This window comes from Cyprinodon tularosa, unplaced genomic scaffold (genome assembly GCF_016077235.1).
Source record: "Cyprinodon tularosa strain WSP-4 unplaced genomic scaffold, ASM1607723v1 ctg154, whole genome shotgun sequence".
Classification (NCBI taxonomy): domain Eukaryota; kingdom Metazoa; phylum Chordata; class Actinopteri; order Cyprinodontiformes; family Cyprinodontidae; genus Cyprinodon; species Cyprinodon tularosa.
In genome coordinates, this window is record NW_024038375.1 from 334,642 (window position 1) to 355,653 (window position 21,012).

Sequence of the window (21,012 nt, forward strand, 5' to 3'; positions counted from 1 at the left end):
CTCTTTTACTGATATGTTTAAATGAACACAAGTGACCAAATGGGGGTTTACTTATCAATCTCATATGTAAACCTTTATTGAAAAGACCAAAAGATAAAGCAATTATAATGTATTATTATTATTTTAAATATTAGAATGTACTGCTGCTGCTACAAGATGGTTGATTTTTCCAGATGTGATTATATTGTCTGTGAAATGTCTGTTTTTTTTTTTTTTTTATCTGTTTTTATTGTTATAAGCTAAACAGTAGTGCAGTTTGTAGCACCATTGCTTTGCAGCTTCAAGGTCCTGGGTTTGATTCCCAACTTAGGGTCATATGCAAGGAGTTTGCATCTTCTACTCTGGCTTCCTTCAACTGTTACAAAACATGACCGTTAGGTTCATTGGTCTCTAGATTGCCTTTAGTTGTGAGTGTGTGAATGGTGTCTAAGTTTTTCATAAATATCTATTATGAAATGTTTTCACAAATTTAACACAAAGAGTTCAAAAATAATTTATTGCCCCAAAGGGGAATTAAATATAAGGGAAATTAAACTAAGGGCTGCTTAGTGGAACAGTGGGTAGCACTGCTGCCTTACAACAAGCAGGTTCTAGGTATGATCCCCGGCCTGTGGTCTTTCTACATGGAGTTTGCAAGTTTTACCTGAGCATGCGTTGGTTCTCTCCATCCATCCAACATCCATCCATCTTCCCTTGTTTATTCCGTCAGAGTGACGGTTGGGCCAGTGCCTATCTCAGTCAGTTTATGGGCGAGAGGCAGGGTACATCCTTGACAGGCCACCAGTCTTTGTCTTTTTACAGTATTCATTTTAAAAATAAGTTCAGCAAACTTAACGAGAAGAAGACCTAAGAACACCTATCAATGACCTTACCCAGTTATAAACTATTCCACAGACTATGAAGCTACCTTGCAAGCAAGATGAATTGTCACGAGATTTGTAAATTAGCAAATTCCAAAAAAAAATATTGCCAGCCACCAATAAATGCATTAGCCTCAAGTACAGATATGTCACAAAGCAAAGAAATGTAGTGACATTTATGATGTCAACCAAAAGTACCAGGCTGAAGCATGGGTGCGAGGAGGCTGTACCAGTAGAGTCAGATATTCAGTCTATTTTAGCTGGAATACCCTTTGTTTGAAAATGAGCAAAAGGACATAATTTGTGACCTTTTGGATGGGACAGAGTTCCTCCTGACCAGATTTCACCTAGACTTAGAAAAACGTTATTGTCATTTTGTATACACAGTGTATACAACAGGAAATTTACACACATGCAGCTTTTCAACAGTGAATGCAGTGATCAAAATGTAAAAATTGTAATGGAGACATGGTGCAAAAGTTATTGGATGTGGAAGTTTCAGAGCAGTGAAAAAATAAATAGATATATATGGTGCAAAATGCAGTAGAAACACTTAGATTTTGCAAGAGTTTGACTTGTCAGTCAGCTCTGCTAGTTGTGAAACAAAATAAAGAATGTGATACCTCACAGCTACTACTGCTGCTGTGATTGACTAAAAGTTAGACATGGGAGGTAGCTGCTACTTGTTGAATCCCCAGTCACCTCTTAGAATTGTACTGAATGTCCCTCCTTTTTAGAAACACTTTCCACAGGAGCCTTTCCAGATGGATACTGTTTAGAATAAAAATTGAACTATACTTATGAGTCTGGCTTATGACACGTTAGGTATGAAGTAGTCTTACTTCAGTTTTTTTGGTGCCATTTTTGGTTTATAGATAAATGGTTAAGAGGAAAATAATGCAAGCAATTTATTAGAAGATAAGTATCTTAATTGAAAAAAAAGGGCGGAAGGGAAAAATCCTTCTACCTAGAAGCAAAAATAGGCATATTGTTTTCTTCAGTAGATTTTTAGAATGATAATTTTACTTAAAAAAATAGCATTTCCTCAAAATTTTTAAGCTATTATTAAAACATGCTTTAATTTGCAGTCCATTATTTTCTAAGGAGCCACTTGTATTTCATCATTAATTAGAAGTAAGACATGCAGCTGTACTAGTATGTTTGTATAAGATAGGCAGAGATGGCAAAAGTACTCACTTTCCGTACTTGAGTAAAAGTACAGATACTTGTGTTAAAAAATACTCTGGTAAAAGTGGAAGTACTGATTAAACTTCTTTACTCAAGTAAAAGTAACAAAGTACAGGCTTGTAAATTTACTTAAAGTATAAAAGTTAAAGTAGAAACCACTTTTTTCATGCCGTTGCCTACATTTTAAATGGATGTCTGCCAATAGGACTAGATCTCCATTGTGTTCATTTTCAATCATCTCGTCTTCCATACTACTATGCTAACGCCACCGCCACCAAGCTGCAATGATTTGCTGCGAATGAATACCGCCGAATCTGTCGATTCATCTTGTAGTGGTGCGTCAAATGCAACGTAGATTCCCATCCAATTAGATTGAATTTGGTATTGATAACGTGAAAAATAATAACGGTAACTCCATTGAAATGATTCAAAACTAAAGTAACGAGCCAATATTTTAAAATGTAAGGAGTAGAAAGCACAGATATTTGTGTAAAAATGTAAGGAGTAGAAGTAAAAAGTCGCCATAAAAATAAGTAGTAAAGTAAAGTAAAAATATCTGAAAAATCTACTTGAGTACAGTAACGACGTATTTGTACTTTGTTACTTCCCATCTCTGAAGATAGGGAGGGGTAAAATCAACTCCCCTGCTTTGCTTTTGCTGTTTTAACTATTCTTAATTGTAGAAAAGTCCTTTTAAATCAACCGTCCCCAGTTGTAAATTTAGTAGTTGTTTTAATAACTACACAGTATTTGTGTTAACACGTTTTGCCCTTACAGCACAGTATTTTATTCTTTATTCTGTTTTTGTTGATTTCTAAAATCTATTGTTTTACTTAAAATCCTGTCACTTTGCTGCTGCTCCTGACAATGCAAGGATTTCTCTTTTCCATTCTAAAACACTTTCTAATAGTATTCTTTTTTTCTTAAAATGCATATCCTCACTTCACACCAAAGACATTTTTAGGGACTTTTTTCTGTCAGTCCAACAAATCACCACAGCACAGACTTATATTAGGTTCTTTGGAGCTCTAAGTACATAAGACATACAGTTTTAAAAAATCATTCAATGATCTTAAGGGCATTGGATCATTTTTTTTTTCTGAAAATTATGGCTACAGCTTAATTTTGGCCAACGGAAAAACCAGAGATTGAACCGCTTTTCTATGTTTTCACAACACACTGAAAGACCATCTCAAAAGCAACAGAGCATGATTTTCTCTCCACTGTGTGGGTAGAGGTGGGTAGCAGTTCCCACATAACTTGCTGGTGTACAAGCTAAAGCCCTCTACATGAATAATTTGCTACTTGCAGCTTTATTTTGGCCTTGGTTTCTATTCCTTTCACCCACACAGTCATGGTAAGCTGATTCAGGAGCAAATAGGAGGGTTTGGCATTGGCCAATATGCAAGAAAAACAAAACTGCTCTACAGGAAATCAATAAATAGAAGTGTTTTTTATTATTATTATTATTATTATCTAATATTGGTATTCTTATTAGGTACAGACTCAATAATGTAGAATTTAATGAGTATTTTCTGTAGATTCTTAAACTGCTGTATAATACATGCTTGCATGTGTGCACAAACTTATGATACGTGGCAAATCTCGTGCAGCTTTGGTAAATGTCTGTTGGTCCCAGAGAGTCCACAAACACAGTTGCTGGTCATGAAAGAACCAGAACAGATGGCTGCATCTGAGAGAGCTGCACCTGTTTATATATAGCTTCTCAGTAGAGCACTTGAGAGATATGAAAACAAAGCAAAGCTGTCCGTTTGGCAAACCAGCAGAAGCATCCACGCCTCATGGTCTCACTTGAGACAGCAGATTTCTGATGGATTTGAACACTAAGATTTTATAATGTACTAAGAAATATCATCAGTAAAAATAGATCAAGTTTCCAATATAGGAGCATTGTCTTCACTGCAGTGTTTATGATTTGTTTTGAAAGGTTGCTGCACTGGGAGCAATTTACTTGTCAAACTAAGAAAATTAAATTATAACTAAAGCAGTGCTTCACTGTCCGTTTCAGCTTTACAAAGCATTTTCTACACTTTTAGTTTTAATCTCTGTTTTCATATAAAAATATGTCGGCTTGGCTTATACTCTATTGTGCTACACCATCAAAGCTAAAATGGTTCTTTTCACGATATGCAAGGTTCAAATGACATCACTTAAGGAGGTGCTGCATAATTCATCAATCACATTGCATAAGAGCCCTAATTGAGTTTTCATGAGGTGCTATATTTGCTGTGTCAGTGACTCTGCAGAGTGGTTATGATATTCTATTAAATTCTATTTGGGGCTGAGTTTGTGTGATCATTTTCTTATGGTCTCTAATGTCTTCTAACAGGTACAGAAGAGTCTTACTATTTCACCCAATACTAAAAATGTGGCACAAGTTTTAATTCAGCTGGCTTTGATAGAGTATTTAATATCAGCAATTTTTTTAATATTATGCCAAGGTTCTAACTGTGTGCATTGTAACAGCATACTGCATAGTAATAATATCTGTAAGTTGCAAAGAAATGAACATTATCTCTTGATCCTTTTGAGTGGCATTGACCTATATTTCTATTTATGGTATTTTATTGTCTCTTTTTTGTTGTTTTCTTATTTCAAGCTGCTTTTTCAGTCATTTTCAGCAAAAGTATCACAAAAACAACATCTGCAGCAGAAACTGAACTAAAATATAATGTTACATAAAATAGAAGCCATTGAAACCTTTAAGACTCTAACCCCTCCAGTACACTACAGTACATCCATCTCTCATGTATGATAAAGTCTTCACTAAATTCTGGTGTAAGTAGAAAGCTTGCCCATGATTTTAAGAAGGTATTGATCCCTCTGATTGGTCTTTGATTATTTAAAAGATGAATGACAACAGATTAATCTAAATAAATGCTTTCTAATTTATACGTCTTTTATTTTGTGCTATTCTTTTGAAAGATAACTGTCCTGTTTACTATGGGAATTGCATTATCTTTAAACTGGATCTCAAGAGATGTGATTCACTGTGCAAATTAAATTAATGACAAATCTTTGAGGAGGAATATATGTTAAAATAAATGCAATGACCCAATTTAATCTGCATTCCCTTAAGATAAAACTCTGTTGAATTTTTAATTCAAATTTCAACATTCAGTCTTCTTTGATTGGAATCTATAAGCATCCCATATCTTCACATAGATTTCAAGAACTTCAGCCAAGAGCAAGTGGACAACATTTCTATCAGCTTTATTTCTATTACTACAAAGATACTGTCCACAATTTAGTTTCAGACTTTAGCTAGGCCATTCAAAAGGTGGGACTTTCTTGTAAATGACAAAGTTTATTTCACTTGGATTTACTTTGTTACTGAATATTGCAAATAGAGTTTAGGTCAAAATGACGGGTAGTCATAACATATTCAAAATATTTAGAACAGGTGAAAATCAAGATAGGTTTCATTTGAAGAAATTTTTTCCAGTAACATAATGCAGCCACCATGCATCAGTGTGGGTATGGTGTTCTTTTGGGTATTTTTGGGTTTTTTTGCCAAACAGAGATGTTTAGAGTTTCCTCTACCCTTCCCATCCTTCCTTCCAATCCCTTTAGATTTATCTGCCACCCCTCACATGTACACTCACCGGCCACTTTATTAGGTACCCCATGCTAGTAACGGGTTGGACCCCCTTTTGCCTTCAGAACTGCCTCAATTCTTCGTGGCATAGATTCAACAAAGTGCTGGAAGCATTCCTCAGGGAATTTGGTCCATATTGACATGATGGCATCACACAGTTGCCGCAGATTTGTCGGCTGCACATCCACGATGCGAATCTCCCGTTCCACCACATCCCAAAGATGCTCTATTGGATTGAGATCTGGTGACTGTGGAGGCCATTTGAGTACAGTGAACTCATTGTCATGTTCAAGAAACCAGTCTGAGATGATTCCAGCTTTATGACATGGCGCATTATCCAGCTGAAAGTAGCCATCAGAAGTTGGGTACATTGTGGTCATAAAGGGATGGACATGGTCAGCAACAATATTCAGGTAGGCTGTGGCGTTGCAACGATGCTCAATTGGTACCAAGGGGCCCAAAGGGTGCCAAGAAAATATTCCCCACACCATGACACCACCACCACCAGCCTGAACCGTTGATTCAAGGCAGGATGGATCCATGCTTTCATGTTGTAGACGCCAAATTTTGACCCTACCATTCGAATGTCGCAGCAGAAATCGAGACTCATCAGACCAGACAAAGTTTTTTCAATCTTCTATTGTCCAATTTCGATGAGCTTGTGCAAATTGTAGCCTCAGTTTCCTGTTCTTAGCTGAAAGGAATGGCACCCGGTGTGGTCTTCTGCTGCTGTAGCCCATCTGCCTCAAAGTTCGACAGACTGTACGTTCAGAGATGCTCTTCTGCCCACCTTGGTTGTAACGGGTGGTTATTTGAGTCACTGTTGCCCTTCTATCAGCTTGAACCAGTCTGGCCATTCTCCTCTGACCTTTGGCATCAACAAGGCATTTCCGCCCACAGAACTGCCGCTCATTGGATGATTTTTCTTTTTCGGACCATTCTCTGTAAACCCTAGAGATGGTTGTGCGTGAAAATCCCAGTAGATCACTAGTTTCTGAAATACTCAGACCAGCCCTTCTGGCACCAACAATCATGCCACGTTCAAAGTCACTCAAATCACCTTTCTTCCCCATACTGATGCTCGGTTTGAATGGCAGAAGTTTGTCTTGACCATGTCTACATGCCTAAATGCACTGAGTTGCCGCCATGTGATTGGCTGCTTAGAAATTAAGTGTTAACGAGCAGTTGGACAGGTGTACCTAATAAAGTGGCTGGTGAGGGTAATACGACTTGGTTGATGGGTACTCTCATGATTTAATCTACCATTCCTTAAGGAGAGTGCAGAGAAAGGGTGGAAACTTCCTCTGATCAGTGTTTGATCAGACTTAGGATTTGGTGAATAAAGACAGTTGGGTTGCTATTACTGCAAACTCAATCTAAAGGCCAAACCTATACACTGAGATTCCTGCTGTGATATTGGTGATATTGGGATGGTCCTTTCTGAATATTGTCCCACCTTAATTCTCTGCTCTATGATAGGGTATCATTTTTAAAAGCTATCTCTCTCTCTTGTTGAATGAATATAGTATTAGTTTTAGTTGTATTTGCTGCTTTCTTTGGCACCTTGGATCCTTGCACTGCAATAAAAATGCTCTTTTGCTACAGAGAAGGCCTGTTGTAAAATCGTCTGTATTCATGCCTCTAGAATGTGATAGCAATAAAATACATGAGTTACTGACAAGATGGTAATCAGCAGTGGAGAATTTTATGAGGATTATTTGTTATGTAGAACGAGTCTGTGACACACTGACACTCCATTATCAGGCCTGAGACACAGACGATTATCATTAACAGAGGGCATTGCTACTAACATGGCACCATTGCATGCAATAGAACTGTTTTTACAGCTAGAGATTTTATCGATCTGTTGTTGACCTGATATTGAATCTGCTTATGCTAAAATCCTGCCACTGATGGGTTTTGTTCTGTAGTTTTAGCAGTGTCAGAATCTATAACCATGGTCTAACTTGAGACTTGCTGAGTATGAGTGTGAAGGACAGATCCCTGCTTTAAGAAGCAAGGGAGTTTGCTGAAAGCTCTTTCAAAGGTGTTGTGATTGTTACAGCCTACTACAGGCATGATCATCTGTATGCACACTGTGTACTTTCTCTGTGTACCCTGTTGAGAGTTCTTAATGTTGTCAAAAGATTAAGTCTTCTTCAAGAGATGAAAGGCCTTGTTTGGACAGGCTTGCAAGTACTTAGTTGTTGAGAATAGGTCCTTCTGAGTCCTTGGTACTGCAGAGCAACAACATTTGCATTCATTTACCACCCTAACACTTCTGTGCTCTTGTACCACCAGTTTCTATTAACATCTGTGACATATAAGTGCAGATATCAATCAAGAAACTAGAGGAGCACTGAATCACATTAGTACTGTTAACTTTAAAATTGCAAGGGATTGCTTTATTGCCACATTTGGTAGACACATGTATTTCAAGTACCATGCATTTACTCTCTCCATGCCAGTACTGCATTCAGTTAGTTAAACTGGCTTGTACTGCCCTTGAAGCCCCCATCACAAATAATTTCGGGACTTTGGGTATTAATTCTCTCAAGTATTGATAGGAATAATTGTAGCTCAGGATACTTAGTAATTCTTTTATTTATGGTTATTGTGTAAAATAGAAATTGCTGTAAGAATTGTCATCCTTTGAAAATGATATGTAATCTCTGGAATGAACAGAAATTCACCTCCAAAAACAGACAACTTGATTCAGTTTGTAGCTTTGGATGTTAGTACTGTTTTGCCAGTTTGTTCCTTGGGAATAACAGATTACTGTGATAATGTTTTACAGTATGTCTTAAAATAATAATTTTATAGTTTTTAGAGCTAGATCATTAGCACATAATTTTAAGTGAGCTGGCCTTTTCTTAATATATCAGTTTTATTTCAAAAGCAAAGTTTGTGTTAATGTGGTTCTGACTATGTAGTAGTAAATGTAAAACTAAAAAGACTTCTAATCCTTTTTGTGTTATGACTCGTTTTTATATCCATAACAATAAAGCTTACCAAATCCAATAAGGAAAAATTAAAACCACTGCCCATAACAATGGAAAACAATTAAAGCTATGCAAATGTGGATTTACTGTAACCCACATGGTGATCCCATGATTTTAAAAATACTGCAGTTGTTTTTCTCCAGCCCTGATTAAGATAAAAGCATTTTAATTTGTTAGAAAGGCTAAGTCAAAGTTCGGTCTTAAATCTGTGGCAATACTTGGGAATGTATCTGTTCACATCCAATCTGATTAAACCCCAGCTATTTTTAAAGACTTGATAAAAATTTCAGTCACTACTTACTTGATGGCAGCAGATGGAACCTGTTTTTATCAGTTCCATTTCTTCACTTCTGTTGAAATTAAAAATTGTTAAACTATGGTTGTTAATTGTGACTCCTATTGATATTTAATGTTCTTCTTTTTCAGAAGAAAGAATGGCTCTGCTTAAACTGCCAAACACAGCGCGCTCTGTCAGGAAGCTTGGGTGATATTCCAACTCCTGTGGCCCCCTCTATGGGATCTCCTCGGGCACCTGCTCCATCCAAACAACAAACACCTCAGCAGAAAGCTTCCACTCAAGTTTTAGGACCTAGGTCTGCAGGTCCTCAACAACAGAAGTCTGCGGGTCCCCAAGTAAGTGGCCCCCCCTCTAATGTGAAACAGGCTGGGCCTGCTCCTCAATTGAAAGGGCTCAGCCAAACCCCATCTCAAACTAAAGGTTTAGTTCATCCACCCTCCCAAGCAAAGAGTCAAACACAGCCCTCAACACAGAATAAGGGGCCAGCTCAGAGTAAAGGTCCAAGCCAGGCACATGCTCAAACTAAGGCCCCGACACTGCCTGCTAACCAAGTGAAGGGCCCAAGTCAGGCCAAAGGGCCGACTCAGGCAAAAGGATCTGCTCAGCCCTCTGCTCAGACTAAGGGCCCTTCTCATCCCCCTGGTACTAAGGCTTCATCTGGTCCTGGTAAAGCTGCTCCTAACACTACCAAGGCTCCTACTCCTTCAAAAGTTCCTACTCAGTCTAAACCCACAGGTAACAACCAGGCCCGCAAACAACCGCAAAGCCAGGAGAAGACTAAAGTCGCATCTAAATCTCTGAAAGAAGATGCAAAAGTCTCAACTAAGAAGACATTGTCAGAGACTGTGACTTCCCCACAAGAGAACAAGATAGCTGAAGAAGACAAGAAGTCAAGACACCATGAAGTGAGCTACCTGCAACTTCCTTGCCTTCACCTGTTACACCTGTTACTGAATTCACCATTTCAATTTACGTTGCTCCATTGAAATATCTGGTTCCATTTTTCAGAATCTTAATGTTGTTTTTCCATTTACTTTATTGTATGTATTTTCTTTATTGAATTTATTTTATCACAGCCATTCTTTCAATTTCCACATAATATTTTTTTTTAAGTGAGGGAAGTTTATTTGTGTAGCACTTTCACATTCAAGGTAGTATAAGCTGTTTCACTGGAAAATAAAGGATCATAAGTAACAAAAAAAATTTATGTATTGTAAAAAGACTGTACAAGTTATGCATCAAATAAATGAAAAAGCAAAATTCTACATTTAAAAAAAAACCAAAAGGTAAAATCAAAAGGCTATGATTATAACAGAAAAATGACTGACCTAGAAGGATGAGATAATCGTTGAAATTTAATGGAAAGCTTTAGTAAGCCATAACATTTACAGTAAAAACTTTCAAGAACCATCAATTTCTGCTCATCTCAGTTATTTGTTAAATTGGTCCCAGAGGAAATAAGATCTCAGGAACATAGAAATTAAATGTATGTAGATCTAAGAGCATTCAACTTCTTATAGAGCCAAGGGTCTTCAACAGCCTTTGAGAACTACTATCCTGCAATGTTCAGATGCGTTCATGTTCCTTACCATTGGAATTTAATAATGGCTCATTACCAAGCTTATGTAGAACCCATATTTAGTTTCATTTATCCATTTAATCCAAGCATTTCAGGGAATGGCTATATCTAAAAGTTACTGGATAGTGGCTCTTGAGTACTGAAGTTGAAGACCCTTGTCACTGACTAATAACATGACCGCCTGTGTGGTATGATTTATGTTCCTGGGATTAGTATCCAACGCAGAGAGGACAATATTATATTTCTGGGTGGATAATAAAAATAAGTGGTCCTCCTTATTGTCAGTCATTCTGGTGATGTGTTTATGTATGGGCCGTGTTACTTGCTCGCCCTGTTAGCTGTCTTTATCTGTGCATGCGCACTTTCTTTGAAAATGGCCAAGGGTTGTAAGAGAAAAAGTTTTTACAAAGTGTATGAGAAGAAAAGAAAAGCCTCAGAAGAGGCAGATATATTGTACGGAAAGCTCTCCTCACAAAGCATTATGGGATTTGCTGTCACATCAGCCCGCTGTCACCATAGACTGTCGCTACCTGACAGCGGTGACTAACAACAAAGATGGCACAGGCACCGCACAGTTGAGGAGGAGTTACGTGGCCAACGGGGCTCAAAGCAGTGATATTTAACTTTGTGCTTTAGTGATAGAATAAAAAGAAGTTTACTGCATGGATTGAGATCTGAAACTCTTTGCACCAGATTTGATTAAATCTTTGAAAAATGCTTTTACATGGTATACTGTGTGGCAGAAGAGGTCATTTCATTAAAATACAGTTATTAAATTTATTAACTGCACATATTCAGGAGTTCAGACATTTGTAGCTTTGGCTGCTAAGTTTAACAGTTTGGTAAGTTTAGTTTTCTCTGCCAATGGAGTTCATTCTGTAGAGCTTCCTGTTTCTAATCAGCCACTAATAGCATTTCGCAATAAGTAGTGGAGTCTTCAAGCACCTGCACCTGTATTCACTAAGAAATGGCGGCCAACCCCTAGCTGACATGTACCTGTCTCTGCATATACAACAAAAGAACCAAAAAGGGTCAAAACAGAGGAAGAAAAGAGATAAATGAAATGCCAAAAATAACATGATAAGGCCAAAGCTTGTGTAAATCTCGGACCAGTCTACTTGAGGTTAAGAGCTTTTTGGGACTGCCTCGTACTAAATCTGAACTCGAGACTGGCTCTAGTTCTCCTAGACAGGTATCTTTTCAATATTTTCATTAAGAGTTGTGTACGGGTTTTCACCTGCACACAGAGTGGGAGGAAAGTTTCTCAATGGTAGGAGGTTAGCGGTGAACCTTACATTTCAAACTATACTTTTCTCCTCACTAATGGTTTAAAACTGTGCAGAATCAGGTATAGCGCCATTAATGTAAAACAAAAGTACAGTATAAAGTTAAACTTAAAAAAAGTAGTATTTGATAGGCTGATAAAAAGGTACATATTATCTATGATCTTCAGAGTAGGTGTCAAATCACTTATAATAATTTACTGATGGGATCTTTTTGTTTATTAATCATGATATCATCAGATATCACCAAACCAAATCCCACCAATACATATGCCTTTAGCCTCATAAACTAATTACAATCTTAATTACTTTTCATTCAAAACAGTCGTCATCATATCATCATCATTACCAACATCATCAATGTAAAATCACTTTGATCTTTTTCTTCATTCTGTTGGTCTTTATCGTTGCCTCAATGGCCAATTCTCATTTTCTGCGAACGTACCTCTTTTCTTTGTTTTATTCGTCAATCTCTTTCTTTTTGTCAAATAAATTGCAAGCTTTGTGTGTAAAGTGAAACCACCTAATGACATTTTAAGCATTCTGAGCATGTTTTTTATTCTTCAACGGGTCGAAGAATGCAATGGAGAATGCAACAAAGATGGCAAAGAAGCATGTAAACAAATTACATTTGTCTGTAGATGTTTGTATGTTAAACTGTCTGTTGTATTCACTCTTTGTCAATGTCATGTTTTTCATTTGTATGCACGTAACACAAAAGGTAAAACTCAACCCAAATTAATGCTAAATTGTCCAAATTGTTGAAACATTGTAGTCACTTATATGAACTTATTAGATACATTTTCTGAAATGTTTTAAAAAAATCTTTTTTTAAATTTACATAAAACACAAAGTAAATGTTTGGGTTGATTTTATTCTAAAGTGTTAAAATACCTCGTCAAGGTTTTTTTTTTTTATGTAATAACTCTCTAATAGCCTACCATTAAAGACTATTTCATCTGTAATCAATGTAAAGAAAAAATGTTACCTGCAATCACCTGAAAATGATCAAAAAATGTCAACTCTGATAACCAGGATGAAATAGTGACACGTGATATGCAATGAGGCCTTTAATATACCTTGTATCAGTAAATTGTGTAGGTCTCTGTCAGCTTCTCATATCCTCCATTTCTCTCTTTCTTTAGGACTCAAATAAATCAAGTACACAGAGCTTAAGTGACACTGGATACTCTTCAGATGGGATCTCCAGCTCACAAGGGGAGATAACAGGTCAGATCCAGGAAGGGGAAATCAAGCTTAATGAAAGAGGTGTTTCCATTCCTTCAGACATCAAAAAATTAGAGAGCACTATGAAGCCTCTGTTTGAATCAAAGACTGCTACAGATGCAAAGCATAGACCACATTCCCTTTCTGTGGGGCAAGAGAAAGAACACATTCCTGATGAGGAAGCACTAAGGGATGAATCAGAGGATGATCTAAGTTGTAAACTTCGCCATGATTATGTGGAAGACAGCAGTGAAAGTGGTCTGTCACCCTTGCCAATAAGACAAAAAAAGTCCCATAAAGATTTAACTGATGAAGAATATATGAGACGGCAGATTATGGAGATGAGTGCTGATGAAGAAGAATTAGAAGAATATGGAAACCAGAAAACAAAAAAGAAAACTAGTGGAGATTCAGGTAAAGAGAGGAGGCGACTATCTCATCAGTCAAATAGTTTTGAAGAAGACAAAAAGATATCTGAAGGTTCTTTTAAGGCAAATGAAGAAGAGGATGTTGTTGTGGCAGGAGGCCTTCGCCGTTTTAAGACTATTGAGCTAAATAACACCAACAGCTACAACCGAGACATTGAACTCAGTAATGAGCATGACCTTCGAGAACCTGAGCTTGAAATGGAGAGTTTGACTGGTTCACCAGAAGAAAGATCCAAGGGCGATTATTCATCCACCCTTCCTGCCACCACTCCCAGCTACACTTCTGGAACATCACCGACCTCTGTGTCATCTATGGAGGATGACAGTGACAGCAGCCCTAGTAGAAGAGCAAGGCTTGAAGAAGCAAAACAGCAAAGGAAGGCTCGACATCGGTCCCACGGCCCTCTGCTTCCCACAATTGAAGACTCCTCTGAGGAAGATGAGCTCCGAGAAGAAGAGGAACTGCTTAGAGAACAAGAGCAGATGAGAGATCTGGAACAACAGAGAATTCGAAGTACTGCTCGAAAAACAAAAAGAGATAAAGAAGAGCTGCGGGCACAAAGGCGCAGAGAACGATCCAAAACTCCACCCAGTAATCTTTCCCCTATTGAGGATGCATCACCTACAGAGGAGTTGAGACAAGCTGCAGAGATGGAGGAGCTCCATAGATCATCCTGTTCTGAATACTCACCTTCCATGGACTCAGAAGCAGAAGGTTTTGAGATGATTGGTGGAAAGCTTTACAAATCAGGAAATGAATTTAACCTTCCAACCTTCACATCCCTCTACTCACCAACAGAGAAAACAATGTTACCATCTGACAAAACCTTAAAGAGTGCAGAGGAAGTTTATGAAGAGATGATGAGGAAGGCACAACTCATGCAGAAGCATGGACAAAAAGGTGCCTCTCAGCCAGATAGTGGTCATCATCTTGATGCTGGAACATCCCTAACACCTGGCTCAAGCCCAACACAAGTTACTGCCCCCTTGTCCTTTTCAACATCAGGCAGTGACTCAAGAATAGGAGGCATGCATGCTACACAGCATCTGTCTAAAGAAACACAAAACAGAATGATGACACAGAGTGCCAAAATTGAAGGAGTTGTTGGAGTTGCCACCACCAAAGGTCAAATTACTCAGGCAGCCTCAGGTCGTCAGACTGGAGGTCCAGTGCCTAGTAGCAACAGAGCTGGGTCCCAGAGGCCAACTCAAGCAGTACCTGATCCTGGATCATCCTCATTGACCTCCAAGGTCTTTTCACTTTTTAAAGGACCCAGCCCCCCAGTCTCTCCAACTACTTCCCCAACACGAAGTCCAACACATCCAACATCTGTTCGACCGACTAGCGGTAGCAACAGGCAGCTACCAACCTTGCCCTCTGGTGCGACAACAGCTCCGGCGTCCCATGGTTCACAGGTACCTCAAAGAACAATGTCACCTCGTCTTGTACGACAGCAGTCATCCCAAGATTCACCTGTGATGGTCATAACACTAGGCTCTGAAAAGCCCAGCCCTGGCAAGCCAATTACTGTGAATTCATCCACTTCCCCCATATCGTCACCAACAGAGGCCAGTTGTAAAACCTTGTATGGCTCACAACCCCCTCCAACAACCTCTCCAACATCACCTCAGCTGCATTCATATCAACAGCAAAAGCAATCTTCACAAATTGGGCAGAATATAGAAAAAGTAAATGTTGGTGTGAGTGCTGGGATTACAAGCACACAAAGCCGTGCTTCAAAGGTTGTGGGACAAAGTCTTACCCAGCAAAGTACAAATGTTGTGGATCTGAGAGCTCCATTAAGACCTGCTCCAATTATTATGACAGATCAAGGAATGGATCTAACATCTCTTGCCTCTGACACAAGAAGATACTCTTTAGGAACAGAGCAGTCATCCACCAGACACACAGCAGTGCAGCCTCTTATTATGAATCTCAATGCACAGGAGCAGCCACATGTTTCTGTATCAACACCAACAACAGTGAGTGTAACAGTTGCAGGGTCAATGTTCATATCTCAACCGAAACAACCTGTTGTATATGGAGACCCGTTACAGAACCGTGTGGATCTAGGTCAGGGTGTAGGATCAGCTGTTTGTTTAACCCAAAGTAAAACACCAGTTACTGATCCATCCATACCCAAAATTGATGCCTGTCTGGAAAATCTGGGCATACAGCAGCAGCAACTGCAATTACAGCAGCAAAAACTCTTGCAGCAGCAACAGCTTCTGGAACAGCAGCTCCAACAGCATCAACAGCAGTCCTCTTTTGCTCGTTACAATTTAGCCAATCAAGTACAGCCACTGTTAGTAAAAAAAGACATTGTAGTTTCCCAAACAAGCAGTGACCAACCTGTGGTGACAGCTAGTACCATACCTAGAGTTTCTCCTCTTGCGCCACCATCAGCGTCTGGGACTCTCGCTTCTAATGTATCCCTTGAAATGTATGGTGGAGTTGCCTTAGAGCTAAAAAATAAGCCAACTGTTATAAATCTATCAACAGGAAAACCGCATATAATGATGGTACAACTTGATGAGAGTAACGCTTCAAAACATGCCGTAGTGACTCAACTAGTTAAGCAAGAAGAGCAGACCCCTGCACCACCACCTCCTCCTCAGGTTTTAGATTTAACTGGACAACTAAAACAAGAAAGCCAAGCAGTTTGTTGTGATGTTGTTTACAAATTGCCCTTTGCTGGTACCTGTTCAGGGACATTCTCTCAGAAACAGACGGCAGGGCTGTCAGATAAAAATCCCTGCACTGAAGCTTCTCAAGCAGCACATCCTCCTCAACCACCACAATACATTGTTAGCCAGCAGCAACAATCACAACATAAGTCTCAAGTTACACAAGAGGAACACAAACTATATCCACCAGCTATAGCCTCTTCAGGTAGATTACAATCGTCTATGTCTGATACTAATCTGCCTTCGATGAGTGATGCTGGTACCTACCAGAATAATTTCCAGGGTGGTCTGGCTGTAGACCTCAGCAGTATGAATCAAGGTTATCATGGTGGACACCTGGGCATGGGAGCACAGTATGGATCTTACACAGACTTACGACAACAGGGCGATTTTACAGGCCCTTCATTACCTATTCGTAGATATGGCTCCATGTCAAATATTAACTCTGATCATGCCAGTGGTTCACGTGATCTCACAGGATCACAGGACTCTAATCTTGCTCAGTATAGTGCAACAACTGCTAGAGAGATCAGTCGTATGTGTGCAGCCCTTAACACTGTAGACCAGTATGGAAGCCGTTATGGAAATAATGCTGAACTGGCAGCATATGGGGCTGCAAGAGGTGGACCTTTAGCCAGATTAAATCTCCAGCAAAGCTTAGCATCAATAAGGGCAAATTTGCTTTATGGACCAGATAGTAGACAAGCTGTGAATGGCCAAGCCCTAACAAATTTAATTAATGCAAGACAGGCAAGTATACGTGCCTTGTACCCAACTTCTATGAGAGGCGGTGATGGAATGATTTATTCTACTATAAATACTCCCATTGCTTCAACCTTGCCAATTACTACACAGCCTGGCCCAGTAATTCGTCCCATGCCAAGGGGAATTTACAGGCCCTATCCTACAGGTGTAACTGCAGTACCTTTGGCTAGTCTTACCAGATTGCCTCAAATGTCTCCCAGAATGCCTCTCTCCACACAGGGAACATATTCATACCCCACTCCAAACCAGTATCCTACATCTGTCACACCAACAGGAAGTGTTGCTGACTTAACCAGCTCCCAACAGGAAACTGCAGTATACCTTGGGAAGCCTTTAACAACAACACCAGGACCAACAACTGCCACTATTCCACCAACCCAACCTGCAGCACACTCAATTACGCAAAGTATATCTGCAGCTAGTATAAAAACCACAGGCGAACAGCAAATAGAACGTTATAAATTAACATCGCAAAGTATTGCTTCTCCTTCTCAAGCTCAAGGCCAACCTTTGACTGCCCAACAATTACAAGCTCAAATGCAGACACAGCAATTACCTACACAGATGGAACCTTTATCATTGACTCAAACCCAACCTCAAACACAACAGCCTTGTCAGTCTCAATCAGTAGTTCTGTCTCAGGGCCAGACACAAGCTGAAACTACTCAGACATCAAGCTCCAAACTATCCTCTCCAACTGATGTGCAAAAAAACAAGGAAGAGGAAAAACTCAATCAACAACAAGAGCAACTGCTGCAGCTAGAGAGAGAGCGGGTTGAATTAGAAAAACTGAGGCAGTTGCGACTGCAAGAGGAGTTAGAAAGAGATCGAATGGAGCTTCAACGTCACAGAGAAAAAGAACAACTGCTTGTTCAACGGGAAATTCAAGAACTGCAGACAATCAAACATCAAGTTCTCCAGCAACAGCAAGCTGAGAGGGAGACCCAACTGATAATGCAAAGAGAACAGTTAGCCCAGCAAAGAATGCAGCTTGAACAAATTCAGACTCTACAACAACAGCTTCAGCAGCAATTAGAGGAGCAGAAAAGGCAAAAGACAGCAGCAGTTGAAGCAGTGGCAGCAGCTGCAGCTGCTGAGGCTGCTGCTGCATCAGCTGCAGCAGTGGCTGCAGCAACATCAGCCCAGAGTGCCATCCAAGGGGTAGTTGTTGGATCAGGGGCCCCTCAAGGATTTATAATCTGTGATCAGACTGGTAGAGTCCTTCAGCAAGATGGACAGAGTGTGCAGTTTTGGCAAGATGGACAGGTTGTCCAAGCAGTCATGGCTGCTCGACCAATTCATAGCTCCACGTCAGAAATGTCTTTAAGAAGCAGTGACAAGCAAAGCGATTCTAAAATGATGAAAAAGCAGAATTCCATGCCTCGGTTGAGGGATGGCTCAGAGGAAGAGTCTGCCAAAAGAATTATAGATAGCTGTGTGCAAACAGATGATGAGGATGGTGAGGAAAGGTACTTGAATAGGCGAAGGAGAACAAGGCGTATTGCAGACTGCAGTGTACAGACTGATGAGGAAGACCAGGGAGAATGGGAACAACAACCAGTGAGGCGTAGACGGTCTCGTGTGTCCAAGCACAGTGAATCTAGTGCTGATACAAAATCTGATGGCTCCTCCAAGGTAGTTTCTGCAAGTATAGCTATTCAGACCACTAATGACTCATCATGTCAAACAGAGTCCGACCTACTCAGCAGAGTTTCACCTGCAATTCACATTACCATGGCAGAGACCTCAAAAGTTGACCTGTTGCATTATATAGCGGCTCCAGAAAGAACTCACAAAGGAGAGAGTCTAGCCTGCCAGACGGAACCAGAGTCACATTCTCAGGGGGTAGTCACCCCAAAGCTGAGTGTCCCCACAACTATTAGCCCATACTCGACAAGTCTTCATATAGTAGGTGGTAATTCATGTGACACAGCTTCCCCTAGACTCCAAGGAGTGGCAAAGTTTGAAAGGAGGAAACCAGATCCCTTGGAAATCAGCTATCATCAGCAACAAAATGAGTCTTCATCTCGCCAACCCCCAAAATTTCCCCAAGTACTGTACTCCCCAGTTTCTCCATTGTCTCCTCATCGGATGTTGGAGACAACTTTTGCCTCCCAGGAGAAGCTTAACAAGGCCCATGTCACACCCCAACAGAAGGCCTTCACTGCAGAATCTCCGCAACGTCATCAGTCTTTGCCAAGGCCCATAAAAAGTGTGCAGCGCTCCATGTCAGATCCTAAACCTCTCAGCCCAACATCAGAGGATCCTGCCAAGAACCGGTTCTCCCCGTATCATCAAGTGCTTTCCAACAGTCAGGTACAGAATAAACATTTTTATTTACAAATTATTTATTAAGCATATATTTTTGAATTATGTCTGTTGAAATGTTTTGAATTCAGTTAAATAAGCATTTATAAGAGAAAAAAGGGATTAGATTAAGGCTCATATACATACCTTTGGGTATATAGCAGAAACATAAGCCTTGAGCATCTTGTCTCATTACATCCCACTATTTCAATGGATTACACTGGGAGTTTATGTGTGTACTGTTACATTAATTTGTATAAAGTTTCCTTACTCTGATACCCTAAATAAAATCTATTGTTAACCAGCTTAATTCAGAAAGGCCATAACCACTGAATAGAGCTGAAGTGTATATAGTAATTTTGCTTCAGCAAAGTACACTGGCTCTATGAAGGCCTAGGTGGTTTATAAAGAACATTAATTATTAAAACAGTTTACAGAGTTTAAGAAACAGACAAGAAAGGTAATGGAGTTAGTTATGGAGAAATTTAAAGCCAGAATTGTTTACAATAAAATATTCCAAATTTTAACAATATCAGAAAGTGTTTTTCAATCTATCATCTAAAATTGTATTTAATGCTTTAACTGCAGACCTACCAAAGCAGGCTGTCTGCTTAAAATGACAGTCTGGGCAAGGAGTACATTAATAAGAGAATCAAGTAAATTTGAAAAAGGTGCAGAGGTTCACAGTTCATGTGGGAAAGAGTGGAAAACTTTCGCACATTTGGTCTCCATTGTAGTGTAACAAGACAAAAAAACATTCTACTTGCAGTTTGCTATAAGTCATGTAGTACGTAAAGCAAATACATCCAAAATCCTAGTTTTATAAAACCTATTAGTGGCAGCCTCAGGCTGTTTGGTTGCTTTTCTTAAGACAGGGGAGCTGCTCTGAGTTAATGGATGGAGCTAAACCAGGGGTCGGCAACCCAAACTGCTCAAAAAGCCATATTGGACCAAAAAAACAAAAGATAAATCAGTCTGCCGCCACAAAAATGTAAAAGTCTTATATAAGTCTCTTATGGCAACCCGGGCTCTAAGTGTATTATCCCACTATAGAAAAGGACTATGTGGGCTTAAATATATAATTAGCTTTCATGATTATATGTTTATCCTGGGGCAAATGTCACATAGCAACATGAGGTGATGGACAGGCAGTGAACGCTCCCATCGTGCACCGCTTCATCGCCCTTCACCATGCAGTTTAAGTTTTGTTGCATTGATGAAATATATAAACACAATAAAGGAATCTTTCTATGGTGGACGTGTTTCTGTTGGGAGGAGTTGATTGAGTCATGAGGAACCAAGCAGGAACTGACATCCGTCAGCAGTACTCTCTATCCCTGAAATCCCACATCCTCCATCACTATTATTCCTTGGTGTGATTTATATTTTTAGGAGTTCCCATAGCTGCATCAGAGCACTACCCGTTGGATCTATGGATGGTTTTCCATCCTTGCAACAAAACTACCATCAGTAGTGGAGTTTAGAGATGCAATCCACTTCTTAAATCTATCTTATCCTATCTTATCTTATCTATCGCTTCCCTAATTTTTCCAGAAGTTCTGCAATCGCTCTTTTTCTCTCACTCCAACCTCGGTGGTCGGCTGCATCTTTAGCCTTCCCTGGAAATACCTTTCCAAATTTTTCGTTTTATTTTTCGCCAACCTCTTATTACAAAGCAAATGCAGGCAATCCTTCTGCATTGATAATGAAAGCATATGTTTCGCTACATTCTTGAATCCTCTTTTCTCATCAGCTATCTTCCTTTTTT

At 39.5% G+C, this 21,012-nt stretch overlaps 1 protein-coding gene across 3 annotated transcripts in view; it reads left to right on the plus strand.

Annotated features, from left to right (window-relative positions):
• Nucleotides 1-21,012, plus strand: part of bsnb (bassoon (presynaptic cytomatrix protein) b) — a 122,825-nt gene that overhangs the window by 85,341 nt on the left and 16,472 nt on the right. For 2 of the 3 annotated variants that reach the window (XM_038279856.1, XM_038279855.1), the window contains exons 4-5: nt 9,096-9,872; nt 12,975-19,253. In XM_038279856.1, coding sequence (XP_038135784.1) covers nt 9,096-9,872; nt 12,975-19,253 — 7,056 coding nt within the window. The remainder of the gene's footprint in view (nt 1-9,095; nt 9,873-12,974; nt 19,254-21,012) is intronic. The other variant, XM_038279857.1, reaches the window with a different exon arrangement.